The sequence below is a fragment of the Erpetoichthys calabaricus genome, chromosome 3 (genome assembly GCF_900747795.2).
Source record: "Erpetoichthys calabaricus chromosome 3, fErpCal1.3, whole genome shotgun sequence".
Lineage (NCBI taxonomy): Eukaryota > Metazoa > Chordata > Cladistia > Polypteriformes > Polypteridae > Erpetoichthys > Erpetoichthys calabaricus.
In genome coordinates, this window is record NC_041396.2 from 102,019,962 (window position 1) to 102,038,167 (window position 18,206).

Here is an 18,206-nt window from a genome sequence, read left to right on the forward strand (position 1 = left end):
TGTTCCGTTATTTCACCGAGTAATGTTTTCCGTTTGTTTGCGCTAATGTGAGCTTTACTCTCATTTTCTTGAGACTTTTGAATTTTCCTACTTCCATTATCTCTAACCTGCTCTGCATGTGTATCATGGGACTTGCTTCCAAAGCTTGTAAATATGACATGACCTGCTCATCTCGTGGAAAGTGAAAGTGTCTCTCTGTCTCTGTCTCTCAAAGATCTCTCTTCATAAGGTCACATCTCGTCGCTGTCTCATCCCAAGTTTTTTTTTTTTTTTTTTTTTTTTTTTTTTTTTTTTTTTTTTTTTTTATAATAGTTTATAGATTATATGTTTAAATATTTTTAATCCTGTCTTCTGGTGTACTAGTTGTTTAATGGAACTGTAAAATACTGAGTTTTGCTTTCCGTAAATAATGTGTTCGTACCCTGAACATAAGCTGTCAGCCAAACAGAACATCTGTCCTCTACAGGCACTGTTTTTTGTCCCATGTATTTTGATTTTTTCTAATGTGTCTAAGGTATGTTTGTTATTCACTTGCTAAACCAACTGTTCACATTTTCAGCGCCATGGGCATTTCAATTGTCAAAAAATTTGCAGACAGGAACAATGTTGACAAGTTTTTCCCAGAAGCAGCCTATGATTTGCCCAGCTTCTAGTTTCTACCAGTCTATGCTGTATGTGGTTTATCATAGTATACACTACAATGATGGTTCAGTATCTCAAGTCATTAATAATAATCATTCCAGAATTCTGTATGATGCTCTTGTTTTCATCTTCATGACCACTTTCTTTTTTAACTCTATGGTTGTGTGTTCTTTATAAATCATTTACATCAGGGGGTGTCAACTTTTAATCCTGAAGGGCCAATTAGTGGCCAATTTTTGCTGCTAATTAACTTTTGCCTTAATTTTAATTGATTTGCTGTTTAAGTCTCAGGCCCCTTTATTGTTTCTTTTTTCCTTGATTAGCTGCCAAACAATAACGAGATATAAAATTAGCCCAAAAAAACAAATGACCAGCTGACCAGTGTGCATAATACAAATTTTTAAAAAATAAACAAAGGTGAATGTCTCCGTAATGTACAACTGTTCAGGTCTACAAAACATTTTGACAGTGGTCTTAGAAAAAGGAAAATCAACAGTTTTAGAAATGTCTGCTATGGCAGTAACAACAAGCAGTGGAATTAAAGAAAAAAAAAAACAGGTTTGATTAACAACAAGAATTTGATTCTAATTAAGAAATTTAGTTAGAGTGACACTTAACATCTCATTTTTATTTGGCTGCCATTTAAGGATAAAAGCATTTCAGAGTACTGAGTTTTGAAAAACAATGCAATTAAAATGAAGGGCAATTAATAGAAGAAATTGGTCACTGATTAAGAAAGCCAGAGAACAGAAAACTTTCAGTCACTCTGGCCCTCCAGGATCAGTGTTGGATACCTCTGAATTAAAGTGCATCCGGAAAGTATTCACAGCGTATCACTTTTTCCACATTTTGTTATGTGACAGCCTTATTCCAAAATGGATTAAATTCATTTTTTTCCTCCGAATTCTACACACAACACCCCATAATGACAGCGTGAAAAAAGTTTACTTGAGGTTTTTGCAAATTTATTAAAAATAAAAAAACTGAGAAATCACATGTACATAAGTATTCACAGCCTTTGCTCAATACTTTGTCGATGCACCTTTGGCAGCAATTACAGCCTCAAGTCTTTTTGAATATGATGCCACAAGCTTGACACACCTATCCTTGCCCTGTTTCGCCCATTCCTCTTTGCAGCACCTCTCAAGCTCCATCAGGTTGGATGGTAAGCGTCGGTGCACAGCCATTTTAAGATCTCTGCAGAGATGTTCAATCAGATTCAAGTCTGGGCTCTGGCTGGGCCACTCAAGGACATTCACAGAGTTGTCCTGAAGCCACTCCTTTGATATTTTGGCTGTGTGCTTAGGGTCGTTGTCCTGCTGAAAGATGAACCGTCGTCCCAGTCTGAGGTCAAGAGCGCTCTGGAGCAGGTTTTCATCCAGGATGTCTCTGTACATTGCTGCAGTCATCTTTCCCTTTATCCTGACTAGTCTCCCAGTTCCTGCCGCTGAAAAACATCCCCACAGCATGATGCTGCCACCACTATGCTTCACTGTAGGGATGGTATTGGCCTGGTGATGAGCGGTGTCTGGTTTCCTCCAAACGTGACGCCTGACATTCACACCAAAGAGTTCAATCTTTGTCTCATCAGACCAGAGAATTTTCTTTCTTATGGTCTGAGAGTCCTTCAGGTGCCTTTTGGCAAACTCCAGGCGGGCTGCCATGTGCCTTTTACTAAGGAGTGGCTTCCATCTGGCCACTCTACCATACACGCCTGATTGGTGGATTGCTGCAGAGATGGTTGTCCTTCTGGAAGGTTCTCCTCTCTCCACAGAGGACCTCTGTAGCTCTGACAGAGTGATCATCGGGTTCTTGGTCACCTCCCTGACTAAGGCCCTTCTCCCCCGATCGCTCAATTTAGATGGCCGGCCAGCTCTAGGAAGAGTCCTGGTGGTTTCGAACTTCTTCCACTTACGGATGATGGAGGCCACTGTGCTCAATGGGACCTTTGAAGCAGCAGAAATTTTTCTGTAACCTTCCCCAGATTTGTGCCTCGAGACAATCCTGTCTCAGAGGTCTACAGACAATTCCTTTGACTTCTTGCTTGGTTTGTGCTCTGACATGAACTGTCAACTGTGGGACCTTATATAGACAGGTGTGTGCCTTTCCAAATCATGTCCAATCAACTGAGTTTACCACAGGTGGACTCCAATTAAGCTGCAGAAACATCAGGATGCACCTGAGCTCAATTTTGAGCTTCATGGCAAAGGCTGTGAATACTTATGTACATGTGCTTTCTCAATTTTTTTATTTTTAATAAATTTGCAAAAACTTCAAGTAACCTTTTTTTTACGTTGTCATTATGGGGTGTTGTGTGTAGAATTCTGAGGGAAAAAATTTATTTAATCCATTTTGGAATAAGGCTGTAACATAGCAAAATGTGGAAAAAGTGATGCGCTGTGAATACTTTCCGGATGCACTGTATATGAACACTCAGTTTCTTTTCCAAGAGCTGATCTAAAATGCTGACATTCTTAAGACTATAGCTGCCATCATTTGTAGGTATTTGAACTTTTTGTTATTAGATTCTTATTTTGTAATATCACAGTACTGTCATTTTGCAGGGACTGTTTTAAGTTTTAAGTTCTGTAAAATGTTCATATTGCATTATCCTAAATGAGATATAAAAGTCTCTCATTCTCACTCACTCTAGTGATCTTCCAGTGGTAACACTGTTGGAAAGCCTTGTCATTTATTATAAACCACAGATTGAAAGTTTGTACTTATTAATTTATTAAATTTATATTTAACATTAGGTTCTTAAACTTGCTTAATCCAGTTGAGTCCTTGAGCCTATTCCAGTAGAACTGGGACCAAGGACACTGGACAGGGTGCCAGTTCATTTCAGGGCTCACTAACAAACACACTTATATTCACAAAAGGGTCAGTTTAGAATCATCAATAAACCTAATCTGACACCAATATACCACCTTGCCACCCAGTCACTTTTAATTGCTCTTATTTTTTTCTTTCTTTTTTTTGATGAAGATTTTAAAGGACTCTTTTCTTTGTGGTGATGAATAAAGTAACTTATGAAACTCTGGATTATTCTGTGTTTTTAAATATTTTTTATTTACAAGCCTGAAAGCTTCTGTTTCCATAACTTTGCATTCAGAATGCAGAATGTTCACCAGATTTTTGTTTGGAGGTTTGCATGCATCTTTCTTAGATGTAAAGATTATGGAATAAATAATATACAGGTCACTGTTACAAGGCAGAAAAAAATGATAGATTTCTTTATTCTATTTAGTATTTGTATTGCAGTTGTGTGATTTGTGTCATAGTAATTTTTTTCCATCTCAAACTGCATTATAATATTATTTGTGTTTTTGTTTTATATTTAAACAGATCCAGTGTCCAGCCTGCCAGTTCGTGTGGTGCTTTAAATGCCACTCTCCTTGGCATGAAGGTCTCAATTGTAGAGAATATAAGAAAGGTGACAAACTGCTACGTCACTGGGCAAGTGAGATTGAATATGGACAGAGGAATGCACAGAAATGCCCTAGGTGCAAGGTGAGTGTTTTATTAAGAATGCTGTAAACAGGTATTTATAGTTCTTCTTAAACAATGGAATTGAAGAACAACACAATTTTTTTTTTATTCAAGTGTTAATCTTATTTGACTTTGTGCATTAAACAAAAAGCAGGCTGAAATACAATCAATTAATTGCTCATATTTTCTGATTTTAAGTTATAAATGTGAACCAAGCACTGCATTTCACACTATTGTACCATCAAAGCCGATTACAAAACTCCTTGATTTGTGTTTTAGTGCCACCTTTTGCAACTAGATTGTGGACTTCCTGTCATACTTTCTCTACTTTCTTTTTCTTTATGCCAGTCCTCAGCATTCCATAGGGTATTTAGTGTGCTGTGCCTGTTCTGTATTACTTGTTTATTTATGACTGTGTAGCTAACACTGATGAAACATCTTATAGAGAAGTCATTTGCCTTCTGACACAGTCATACCAGAACAGCAGTCTTTCCCTTAAAGTTCACTAAATCAAAGAGCTAGTCATAAACTTCAGGAAGTAGAAGGCAGACATGCTACATCAGAAGGGTCAGTAGCTTTTCTTGCAGTGTTAATTAATGACACATCTAATCAATTGTTAAGAAGACTCGCCCTTATCTTTAATTCCTTAAACATTTGATGAAAGATTGATTGTCTCTTCTCTCTTTCTGTGCTCACCAGTATACATAGTTGCACATCAGAGTCCATACCCACTAGCTGCAACAGAACCTGGCATGGCACCTGATCAGCTCAGGACTGCAAAATACTATAGAGGGTAGGGAAGAAGGCGCAAAATGTTACTCATATGCAGCAGCATTCTGTTCAGGACATTAAACAAAAAAATTACAGTGCATATTTTTAGAAAATATTTGACATAAAATTTGTTGTGCAAACCCATGGCACTCGGCATTAGTCCTGCTGAAAGCCAGTGGCTGTAGGTGTTTCTTTCAACAGAACAAACCACAGAAACAGTAGACGATATGGGGGCCTAGGTTGGAAAGTGTGTTAACACTAGAATCCCTGAAGCCTACGAATACGTAATGCCAGGCCAGCTTAAATTCCTTCACACCTCTTCATCAGTGTCTTTGATTTGCAAATGTGTCAATCAGCATAGACAACAAGCAGCTGAAGTTCTCCCAGCTCAAATCTGTTTATCTGGGTGTGAGGTGCCTTGAGTTGTATAGGATAAATAATATATCTAGTGTTAAAAATTTACTGCTAACTATTGCAGAGCTTTAGAGAGGAGTTGTTGTAATGCAAGAAAATGTGAATAATGGAGTCTGGCTAGAGTCACTATTCTTCAACATGTTGGTGATTTCATTACTGTGAGGGTGGGAAGGGGGATCAGGGTAGACAAATACCTTACACTTATGGCATCCTTTAACAGACTTTCCTGTCCCACTTGAATTTAGTCTCCATAAGATCATTTGAGTGACCACACTTTTAACTCAACACAGCATGTGACTTTGCTTTGTAAGAAAGTTTTAATTGTAGTTTTTTTTTTCTTTTAATAAAATGTAATTTTTCATGATTCACGTTTAATGTAAAATTTAGTTTATATACAGTGGTTTACAAAGTAAGTTAAATTGTATACAGTACAAGTCATAGATTTGCTGAGACTTCATTACACTTCTTGGCCTGGTGTCAGAGTCATTGAAATGAAAATGTTATGATTCAGTCTACAGTTAATTACAATTTTAATACATCTAACATCTAATGCTGTTTAAAAAAAGTGCTGTGAAGTTTTTCTTGGCACATGTGTGAGTGCTGCTTTGAAGATTCAAAAATGTCAATATTATAGTAGGTGAAATTTGAAAGACTGCATATTCCTAATTCTAAGTGTTTCATGCAGAGTAAAAAATTATATTTTACAACCTATTAAAGAAAATCTATTAAAATATACAGTGTTTGACTAGGCCACTGTACTGAAACAAGGTTTCTGATGTGCACTGATTTTGTTTTCAGATTCACATACAGAGAACGGAAGGCTGTGATCACATGACCTGTTCACAATGCAACACTAATTTCTGTTACCGCTGTGGGGAGAGATACCGTCAGCTGCGTTTCTTCGGCGACCACACCTCAAACCTTAGTATTTTTGGTTGTAAATTCCGCTACCTCCCAGAGAGACCACATCTGCGAAGATTACTTCGTGGCTCTGTCTGTGGTATGGCTGATTTTTTTTTTTTTTTTTTTTTTTTTTTTTTTTAATTTCCAATTAGTAAATTTGAATTTGTTTTCCAGTCATCACAGTTGTTTGATAAAGAGTGCAATATATATTATTAAATTGTCAGTGTTTACTATTAAGGAGAAGTATCTGATACATCTCTAAGTCAAAAATACATTGTGCCCATATTAAGTAAGACATTTGAATATATTAATTAATTTTTAAGTTTTTAAAGTTTTCTGAGTGGTCTCCAAATATCATTAATTGTCCAATGCTGTTTATGCTTTAAATATTAACTTAATTGGAATTTTACTAAAGTATTAATAATTTATCTGTGGGTTGTGTTGTACATTTTATGTGCTATTATTATTCTATTGATGGAGACTAAATTAAATGATTTCAAAGTTTTAATTTTAACTGTAGGAAAATGCATGTAGCATTTTCTGTTATATACTGTATAATTTCATTTCAAACTTAAAAGTGCAATATATAACCTCACAGACACCAAACTATAATCTTATTTATAGATGTTTGTTGGGCTTGTATTCAAAGAATAAATATAACTGAGCTTCTTTACAGGTTCCCAAAAGACTTTTCCTGCCTCTCAGGCAAAACACAGTGGCATATATAGTGCTCTTGAGCCCAGCATACTTATGTCAGTGACTCTTTAAAGATGTTGGAGAAATACTCTCCAGGCATAGCTAGATTCTGGAATCCTACTAAGTACCAGAATTGGGCACTACTAGCCCTCATATAAATAGCAGAACCTAATGGTACTGGATAGTTGAAGAGGTGGAAGAGCAGTGTAAATGGAGCCTTCCCAGTTAGTCAGTCAGTCAGTCATTTTCCAACCCGCTATATCCTAACACAGGGTCACGGGGGTCTGCTGGAGCCAAACCCAGCCAGCACAGGGCGCAAGGCAGGAACATATCCCGGGTGCCAGCCCACCGCAGGCCTTCCCAGTCCTCCCACTTAATTATTCTGAACAGAGACCTCTGTTGTTTTCAGAGAGAATACACAAAAAATGGAACTAAGCATGTCAGACTAGTTGTAATTCTGATGGCAGATGTCACACTTGAATGGAACCAAAGACAACTGTCAATTGCAACCAAAAGACTTTAGTTGTTGGCATAGGCACATAGCCAATGAATATGTTGGCATAGCTGGGTCCCATTCTATTGCCAGTTGCTTCCCCACTGACCTGGTATAAACAAATGTCCTTTAAAGAGAAAGCACTGAAGGTTAAAAACCAATTCTGTCTGTTTGAGGGGGTTTGTGGGTGGATCCTGGACTAGATATCTGTTGAGTGCCTGCCTTACGTCAATGAGAACTTTATCTTGAGGAATGATAGTGTACAGAGAGGTGATGTCCATGGTAAAGATTAAGCAGTGAAATCTAAAGCTGTCAAACAACTGGAGAGCATGATTATTACCTTTAAAGTATGAAGGACCTTCAACAAGTGGTCTCATAAGACTGTTGAGAAAAGCTAAAATACGAGTAGTGTGACAGGTGCATGCAGAAACAATAAGCATCCAAGACTTATCTGTGGGTTTTCAACAATAAAGTGGTTAGCTTGGGGAAAATTTGCTGATGAGAACAGGTTGTTTATAAATAAATTGTTGGAAAAAAAGGAAATCAGATAAAAATAAAAATATGTAACCAAACTCTAGTATAAAACAAATCACTATAAACAAGGCAAGCATTGATTGACAGACTATTAATTATAATCAGTTCTGTGAGCTGGCCCATGTTTGGTAGAATCTAAGTTGAGGTTGTGAGCCAAATGCAGTTACCAATTATTGGATGTCATCATCTTACTCAGTAGCAACATGCTGCGGAAACATATATTGATTTTGCATAATTCAAATTTCAGATGAGAGAGATACAATAATTTTTTTAAAGGAAGAGGCAGCTTCTTGGCTCCTTCATGTTTTTAAGTGTAGTTTTTGATTTTACAGATCACATTACAATGAATTCAAATTCATTGCTACTTAGGTACAGTTATTTTCCATATGATATTAATATTAGCACCCATTTCTTACCTAATTTGGAAAGTTATGTGAATAAGAAGCCCAGCACACATTAGTCTCTCCTATATATTGAGACATTAGAAAGCTTTATAGAGACTCATTTGTTTATCTTAAAACAACATTAATACATATTTGGAAAAAATAAAAAATTTGGACCATTTTTCAAAAGGAAAATTTGCTTTTCTGATGTTAAGTAAAATAACATCTCATCCTCCCATGGAGTTTAGAAGGGTAGAATAGGGATTTTTCCAACTTATTTAGATAAACCCTCCGAGACACTACACAACGTTTCTGGTGTTTTTCAGTTGTAGAGTTCATTCACATAATATTAGTTAGCTATTAGTATTTGCCCGTGACCACCAGTTTTGTAGTTTGACATGCCTGGTACCTCAATCAGACCAATCTGTTGCTTACAGGTTTGAGTTTGTCATAAATCGTAAAGGTGTGCTTGTGTGTACGAGAGCTGACAACCAATGAGCACTCACCTGGTAGTACAATGTGTACAAGTAGGGTGTGAAGCAGGTATTGAACCACGCAAACAGAAAAGGTACTTGTTTATTCATTGTTTCCGGTTTGTCACACACCAAAAGAATGGAAAACGTATAAAGAAAAGGACCAATTTGTCCATACATGGAAGTCCTTCGTATAGGCTCTGACAACACGTTAAATGGCTGTCAGAATGCAGTGAGCTTGCAATACTTCAGAAATTTAAACCTGTGCTGAAAAGTCATTAATCAATCATGTAATTTATTGTCCCTTGCGATACCCAGTCGTGTAAGATGACAAGATACAGTAACTGAATTTGTTAAGTTTGATATCAACTCCAACTAAAAGTCATGTAATATGCCAGTGGCTTAAGACTAAGGCTAAAGTATTTAGTTTAAGATATCACAATTTTTCCATCAATGTGATTTGATCCTAAGGTATTTCCAAAATGTATAGTATGTCCTCATGAGGCTTGGACTTGATAACATATTTCAGGTCTCCTCCTATGTATATATTGGATAATCTTAGTTTTTTAAGATGCATGTGGTGTAGAATATTTTTTAACTAAATGACACCTTGTTTTACACAAATTGATGAAGCGTTTATTTGTACTATAAGTGGCTGATTTTCATTCATTACCCGAGTTTGCAATTCTCAGTGTTGCCTTGGATCATCTAATGGTGTACTCTTTGAGATAAGTTGATAGTCTGGAAATGCTGCCTACATCTTCATTATCACTAGAAAGTATAGTTTTAGCTATGGGTATTAAAGAAAGGAAAGCCATCTTACTTCAAAGAGCTATGTGGTTCTACTCCTTTCATTCTGGGATCTTGTATTGTTATGTAATAAGCTGGCGAGAAGTTATAGGTCTAATGACATGGGAACATGTGTGTCACTCTATCTGCCAAGAGATATTCTGACCTCTTGCCATTCTTTTTTGACCTAAATCTATTTTTAGAATGACTGTAAGCCACTCCTGGATACTGCGTCACATGCTGTTTAACAATGTCTTGGAACATTATCGGTTTCCTCCCAAGCTGTACTATTCTCTCTTTCATACTTTTACCATGTACACACGGTAAAACACCCTCCTTCCTGTAATGGTATGTTGATTATTATCTGTGTGGCCAATGCTTTTTTTTTTCCTTTCCTTTAAAAAAGCAGAATAATCATACTGTGTATAGGTATGGAATGACACCACTTGCACGTAAAAGTAAGTCAACATGTCGATTATTTAAGTTTTCTTTTGCTATTCTAGAAAAGCACTGGAGTTTTGGCTTGCATAGATTAAATACTTAAATATGTCTTTTTGAGACCTTCACTGATTTGAAAGATGAAATGGTACACTGACTCATGCAATGCTGTCTTGTAAAACAGGTTTGAGAAGTCAATCAATGTAAAATATACAGTAAGCATAAAAACTGTTTATTCTGCAGACTGTAAGTAAGCAAGATAGTGAATTTAGCTGATGTGCTTTATTTATATATATATATATATATATATATATATATATATATATATATATATATATATATATATAATAAAAAAACCCTTAATAGTGTTTTTTAATCTGTGCTAATGAATCTGTGTCTCATGATGTAGAAGTCTACTACGGACACTTAATGTAATTAAGTATACTAAGAATTACCAAATACATTTAGAAGTTTATGAATAAAAAAACTAGAAACCAAACTGCAGTTAAGTGCTTAGCAAGAACATGTAAAACTGCCAGAGATAGACTAGAAAGTTAAGATTTAAAATTTAACGTAAATTACATTAGAAGGAAATAGTCAGAAGCTTATTTAAATATGGAAGCATGCATTATTACAGATGGTATTTCCAAATGAATTTGTAGTTTATTTGAACACTAAAGCAAACACACTTTTCCTAATGTGGATCAGAACTTGTTCGTCTATAATTTAGACCAAGTTTAAAAGAGAGATTTTAAGCAACAAGATCAAACGAAATTCGTCATTTAGTACGAATTTCTTGGATTAAGTGCCAAGTGGCAGTATTAAAATATTCAAGTTTGCAAATTGATTACAAAATAAATAAGTACATGTTTGTTTGTGATGCTTTTGCCTCCTCTTTTAAACACATATTTAAAAGGAACAGAACCTCCACACAGGGGGAGACTATCCATTTTCTGCTTGTCTTCATAGGATTCTGAAAGTGTTTTATACATCACGAGGCAGAATATTCTAAAACAGTCCAAACTATTAATAAAAAACACCTTCTATGTTAATCCTGATGGCATCCTTCTTTTAACATCTCATACTATGAAAATGACCAAAGTGGCAATTTTATACTTATTTATATTTGGGTTGGAGAAACATCCTGCACAACGTGTTTAGGAATATGATCATTTCCTTAGTACATTTTGATTGCTAGAGATTCTTACAACCACAAATATATACTACCAGTTTCTGTCTATGTCTGATGCTGCAAAGTTTTTCTCTCGTTTGGTGTGTTAGTGCAGAAGAGTGACAGTATTGTCTGTTATGTTGCTCCCAAGTTGTTCTGTTGATGTACAAAGACACTTTTCGTCATGTTTCACAATCCATGGCTACACTTTAGCTTTGTGTCATATTTTAAAAGTTTTTTTTTTTCTTCATCGTTGATTGCTCCCTTTAATTAAGCTTTGGCTTTAGTAGTTTAACACTAGAATTACCAAAGCCTACGAAGAAACCTGGTCCACCTTAAATCCCTTCGCACATCTCCGTCAGCATCTTTTGTCTTGTAAATGTGTCGACCAACACAAGCAGCAAGAAGCCTGCTATACCATCTCCCCCACCGCCACAGAAAGGGCAAGAAGTTCTCCCAGCTCAAGCCTTGCTTATCTTGGATTGAAGTGCTGGAGTTTTAGAGGGGAAATAATAGATTGTTATTTGGAATACATGAATTTTGTGTGTTTCGTTGTCTACAATAATCTGTGTAAACACATAGTTAAAACAAACATAATGTGTGAAGGCTGAAGTCCAAATATCAAATAAACACTTTCACAAAAGGAACAAATGTAATACGACAGCTTCTGTGGTATAGCAGTAAGAACTGCTGACTTGCAATCAAAAGGCTGCAGGTTCGATCCTGATTGCCGTGCAAATTTTGAGTAGTGAGCTTCTCATTGTTAATATTATACAATAAGAACATACATTTGGTTTGCATCTGTAGCTGTTAGTTTTTATTTGAAACTGGGAATAACTGTAGATGTTAGTGGTGTTTTTAGACAATGAAACTGGAAATTCTCTGATCTGGGGGGATAAAAGCTGACACACAAACGCTGGTGAATCTGCCTTCTTCGTATCTCACTGTCACTTTCATTTTTTCTTATTCAATTTTATTGAGTGTTCCTGCTCACACTGAATTAGTATGCACCTTATGGTCCATGATGTCAACCGAACAGACAAAAAACAGAGACATATGTATATATGATATTTGGAATAATTCATTTTATGACCTGTATAGTACATTTCGGAAAAAATTGCAGCACTGATGCAACATTATTCATATTCATTCACATACCTTCTTACGGTTGTAATCAGTGACCGCGTTTTTTTTTTTTTTCTTTTTTTTTCTGATCTTGCCCAGTCTCCACATTTTGGTGCAGGGTGGTGTTTGTTTTGTACTCCAGGACATGCAGAGGAAAGAATAGTACAGAGAGATCAGTTCCATGCTATATGCAATCATCAGATTAAAATGTTAACAGTTCCCAGACACCCAAGGACATCTTTCCTACATTTACGACATGTACCTGTTGCAATGTACACACCTCTCTCTATGCTGTGGATCCTGTTACATTGAAGGGGCACCTGACACTGACTGAGGTTGCTTTCCTGGGTGAAGCGGCAGTCTTGGAACAGAAGCTTGTCGATGATGCATCCTCTTTTTCTTTTTCCATTGCCTTTTCTTGTAAGAAGCGATGACAAAGTTCCTCTGCAAGATGAGCAAAGAACACTTTTTTCTCAGTGGACCCGTGCATGCCTTGTACAGTACATGTGCATTCATCGCCTCCAGGTTAAGCATCTTCTAACACACAGCAACTGGCCAACTGCATGTTCCTGTTCGCACTGAATAAGCTCACGCCTTCTGATGCTGATGTCAACACAGCACTCGGGGGGGGGGGAAAAAGAAAGAGACAAATATATGTGACATTTTGAAGAAATCATTTTATGACTTGAATAGTACCAATCAGAAAACATTGTCACACTAATGCAATATTATTTAAAAACGAACAGCTTCATTTAATAAGTGAAAAAGAAACCTGCATATCAAGATCGTATAAAGTCCATTAACATTTCTGCTTGTTCTTCCTCACAAAATTCCATAGGCATCTCCACTTAGATGTGGACTGCAGTGAATAGATATTTTTATATCTTCTCATCCATGACAAAATATACCTAATTTATTCTTACCATAGGCCTCTTGTTTGTTTTCACGATTAGTGACAACCATGCAAGTTCAATATTATTTTATACTTTATCTCTCTTTCTGCTTTTTTGGATATCATTAGTGCTTTTCAGTACCCTTCTTCCAGCATTGATCAATTTATAATATTTGGACATTAAGAATTCTTATCAATGCTTGAAGACTTACCATTAATGAAGGAAACAGGAATTCTGCATTCTACCAGAATATTCTGAAGGAGAATGTCTAGTCAACTGGCTGTAACCTTAAGCAAAAGCGTAATTGGGTTATGCAGCAGCACAATGATGCAAAACATAAAAGCATCTCTACAACTGAATTGCTCAGAAGAAACAAAATTTTCCAGTGGCATAGCCACAATTTTGACTTGGACCCAAGAAGATGCACTGTCAGGGCCTGAAACGATCAGTTTGTGCTTGCAAAGCTACTAGTGTGTCTAAATTAAAGCAGTTCTGTAAAAAAGAGCGGGCTAAATCTACTAAACAGGTATTGAAACTATGAGACCCAGTACTTTTTCAGCATGTACAAGAGGTGCTTTGAATAATGTGGTTCCTTGAATAAAAAAATTATTTAGAAACTGTATTTACTCAGGTTACCATTCTGCCAAGTTGTATTTTGTATAAAGTTATTGAGGCCATTGTGTAAAATATACAAAAACAACAGACATTGGAAAGGGCAATTACTTTTTTTATAACACCATACTTGTTTTGTGTGTGCTTTACAGATAACAAATTAGCATGAACAGCATTCATTTTGGACCTTTCAAAGACTGGTTGTACTAATTCTATGAAATAGTAGAAATTCCAGCATCTTTATGGGACTATTATCACACAGAAATAACACCATGTTGGCTGGGATTGGCTCCAGCAGACCCCCGTGACCCTGTGTTCGGATTCAGCGGGTTGGATAATGGATGGATGGATGAATCTTTTTGTGGTGAATGTAGAGTCAAATTTTACATCATTGGTGAACGCAAAGGAATTTGTTTGTATTGTGGATGCTAGAAGCGCTGTTGCCCTGATAAACCCACCAGACAGACCTCCAAGACACACTTCTAAAAAGCACCAAGAAGAATCTTTAATAATTCTCTTCAAATAAAGTGCACAAAGCACCGCACACAATTCACCAATCCATAATAATAAACAATCCTCCACTCCTCCCAGCAGCTCCGTCACTCTACCACCCAACTCTGACTCTCCTTGCTGGGTTTCTCAAAGTCCTTTAAATAGTCCATGACCTGGAAGTGTTTCTTCTCTGGGTCAAATGCCACATCATCCTTTTCAAGTAGCCCGCAAGTACTGCAGGCTTCTGTCCTCGTGACTCCAAAGTACTTTCGAGTTGTCGTAAGAGTAATAGTCCCCAGGTTCTTTATGAGCTCCCCCTGGCGGCACCCACGGCACCCAGCAGGGCTGAGGAAACGGACTCCACGTCCCAGGATGCTTTGAAGGAATCTGGGGAACCCTTGCCATCCAGGGGAGCTGCCACCTAGCGTTCCGGGGGATGCAGTGCCCTAAAAAGCCTGCTCTTCCTCCTTCTTTTTGTTTAGGGACATCCCGGCCCGACTGAAACGCCGGCCGTCCATCACAGTACTCCTCCCCCAGCTGAGCATCATGATGCGAGGCGGACAGCCCCTCTAGGGTAGTCCTGTCTCGAGAGGGACTGTTTGCCCTGACCGGACCATGGCTTCTTCCTGGAAAACAAGAGCAGGAGAACAACGGGGAGACATTGCCCTTTTGTTTTCTTTTAAAGACCTCCCCGGTTCTTCCTGGACAATCTCGCCATAAGTGGCCTGGCTGATGGCATTCATAACACAGCTGCCTCCCAGACTGTAATGTCCTGTGGGGCTGGAAGCAGGCTGGTAACGTCAGCGTTGCCCTTTGGCCAGCTGAGGGCGGACTGTCTCCCCGCCCACGCAGAGAGCACCCCCTCCACACATGCTCTTTGTCAGGAGTTCCCTGCTTTTCCTGTGGGTTCTCCTTTTCTTTCTGGAGCTTGCTCACAGTTTGGGTCTCCCTGTGAATAAGAGAGAGACCCTTTACTGTCTGTACCCCTTTAGATTTTTGCGAGACTGGTGCCGATGTCTTAAGGTTTGGGATGACTCGGAAGTCAGTACTATCCCGCTGCTCTGACGGCCCCTCTCCTTCCACCGGACACTCAGTCATCACCCCCATATCAATTGTGGGACTCGAGATTACTTGGCAACCGATACTATACAGTCGCGCTGTCCTTGTCATCGAAGTCTCGAGTTCATGTACGGTACCGGTTGCACCCATCTGTACCGCCGAATCTGTCATCTGTGGAAGCTCCTGTCTGATGCGGTGTAAATATTCATCGACCCGTCACAAAGGTGCCTCGGCCGTTGCTTCCAATTCCTCGATTATTTTCTTCATCGAGTTGATGGTCTGTAAAAGGCTTTTTACAGGCTGGATTACGTTTTCCAGCTCCCGTACATTAAAGTCATTTTATTAATCGGCTGGAGGCAAGCTTGGACTTTCAAAAGCCCCTCCCTCCAGCCACGAGCCGACAAACGTATCCTGCGTCTGTGCAGTTCGGCCTCGCACTGCCTTCTGGGAATTGGAGTTTCGGAGACTAGCTTTAAGGCCGACCGCGATCCGCCTGACTCATTTTTTCGGCAGATCGATCGGTCACTCCCCGAATCTCCTTACCTGCTATTATGGTGAGCAATGCTTCGTCCACCTTCCCCTCCCTTTCCGAAAAATCCGTGTCCGTTGGGGTGTCTTGACTCCAGCCTACGGGCCGCGGTTGACCTTCTCTATCCCGTGATGCTTCGGGGCTGGTCACGTGTCTGTTGCTGGCTGATTGCATGTGGAAGTCTTCCGTGTTCGTAATTCCCTCGGAGAGCGCACAGCCGTCTTCGGGATGATTTGCCGTCTTTATTATGACCTCCGGATGCGTGCCGTCTATGAGGTATGAGCACGGGACAAAGTGGGTTATTTTAAAGATGTTTTTGATCCCTTCGCTGGCCCATACCTCATCTTGGTTGTCAGCACCCGGAAAATTTTTCTCCCGTAAGGTGGTGTCGCTCCATTGCTCGTCTGGGATGCAGGAGATGTCGAGCACCTGGCTTCTCTCTGCACTTTCGGTTGATTTCGTCTTTTTTCCCCATGATGGACCAGCGAAATGGGCTTGGCGGTTTCTGTGTGTTGCTGTCGGTGGGTTTTGTCCACATTAATTTTATAAGGTTTTCTGACCAAACAGATGGCCAGAATCCTGCCCGACTGCGCCAATTGTGTTCGCTAGAGGCGCTGTTGCCCCGCTAAACCCACCAGACAGACATCCAAGACACACTTATAAAAAGCACCAAGAAGAATCTTTAATAATTCTCTTCAAATAAAGTGCACAAAGCACTACACACTCCACAATTCACCAATCAATAATAATAAGCAATAATCAATACAATAATCAATCCTCCACTCCTCCCAGCAGCTCCGTCACTCTACCACCCAACTGCAGCTCTCCTTGCTGGGCTTCCCAAAGTCCTTTAAATAGTCCATGACCCAGAAGTGTTCCTTCTCCGTTGTCAAACACCACATCATCCTTTTCAAGTAGCCTGGAAGTACTGCAGGCTTCCGTCCTCATGACTCCAAAGTACTTCCGGGTTGTCGTAGGAGTAATAGTCCCTAGGTTCTTTATGAGCTCCCCCTGGCGGCACCCAACAGGGCTGAGGAAATGGACTCCACGTCCCAGGATGCTTTGAGGGAATCCGGGGAACTGTTGCCATCCAGGAGAACTGCCACCTAGCGTCCCGGGGGATGCAGTGCCCTAAAAAGCCTGCTCTTCCTCCTTCTTTCTGTTTAGGGATGTCCCGGCCAGACTGAAACGCCAGCCGGCCATCTCAGTATCTTTTTTTCAAAATATTTGCATGTGCTGATGGTTAAGACAGAGTCCTTGCTTAACTATTTTCAGTGTATTGTACATAGAATAGTCAATGTTTTCATCCACCATTACTGATTCTTTCTTTGCTAACAACACAAAAAGAAAGACTCTTTAGGTATTGATAATAATGTGTTTGCTAGTAGACTGTCATTTAATTACCAGTAGAAAAATAAATCCAAGAGGGAAAGCAAAAGAAATTCTAAACTGACAAATGTGATAATGTATATTTTAATTGACTTTTAGTAGTTTATATTTAATTAAGTTTGAAGTCAATTGCTCAAATCATTTTAAAAGAATTAATGCAAATATGGGAAAGACATTGCTGGATGGTGTGCATTCATCCTTATTCTCATCTGTAGTCTCAGGCTTTTGTTAGTGACTGAAAGAATGAAATCTTTCATATAAATGGCAAAAATAAGATTCCTGAAGAGCTCAGTAATACAAGACGACTTTGCAATACAACCCAATACAACTTTGTATCAACATGAGCCAGTTTAGGTGGTCAGGACATGTAGTTAGAATGCCATTTGAGAGCCTCTCGCATAGCCCAATCATAGAAGACCAAGAACCAGACCCAGCATGTGTTAAAGTAATAGTATCCTTTGGTTGGTCTGGAAGTGTCCAGGAATTCTAAAGGGGGAGAAGGAGATTTTTATTGGAAATAATGTGACTTGGTCTGTCTGCTGTAGGTTGGCATGTTGCAGCTGTCATGAGTAATAGGGCAATAAAAATGAAGAGAAGAAAGGTAAAGTAAACATGAAGTTTGTACATAGCCCTGAAAAGTAAATACAAGACTGAATTAATTCTGCACTGAATTTTATGACTGTTTAAAATAGTAGCAAAGTTGACACTATTGTGCAACTATGCTGTCTAATTCAAATCGAAGTTCAATTTTATCAACAATGACTAACTTGTAATTATAATATTGATTAGAAAGGAATCAGCAACTACTGTAGCCCTAAGGACCAGTCTTAAGTTTTATAGGTATATTATGTCAAATAGAAGCTACTGATTTTTTTTGTTTTATTTTTGGATTATAGACCACTTATTCT

At 38.5% G+C, this 18,206-nt stretch overlaps 1 protein-coding gene across 1 annotated transcript in view; it reads left to right on the forward strand.

Moving 5' to 3' along the window:
- Positions 1-18,206, forward strand: part of rnf217 (ring finger protein 217) — a 151,938-nt gene that overhangs the window by 99,110 nt on the left and 34,622 nt on the right. The window contains exons 3-4 of the mRNA XM_028797245.2: positions 3,991-4,155; positions 6,118-6,319. Of these exons, the coding sequence (XP_028653078.2) occupies positions 3,991-4,155; positions 6,118-6,319 (367 nt within the window). The remainder of the gene's footprint in view (positions 1-3,990; positions 4,156-6,117; positions 6,320-18,206) is intronic.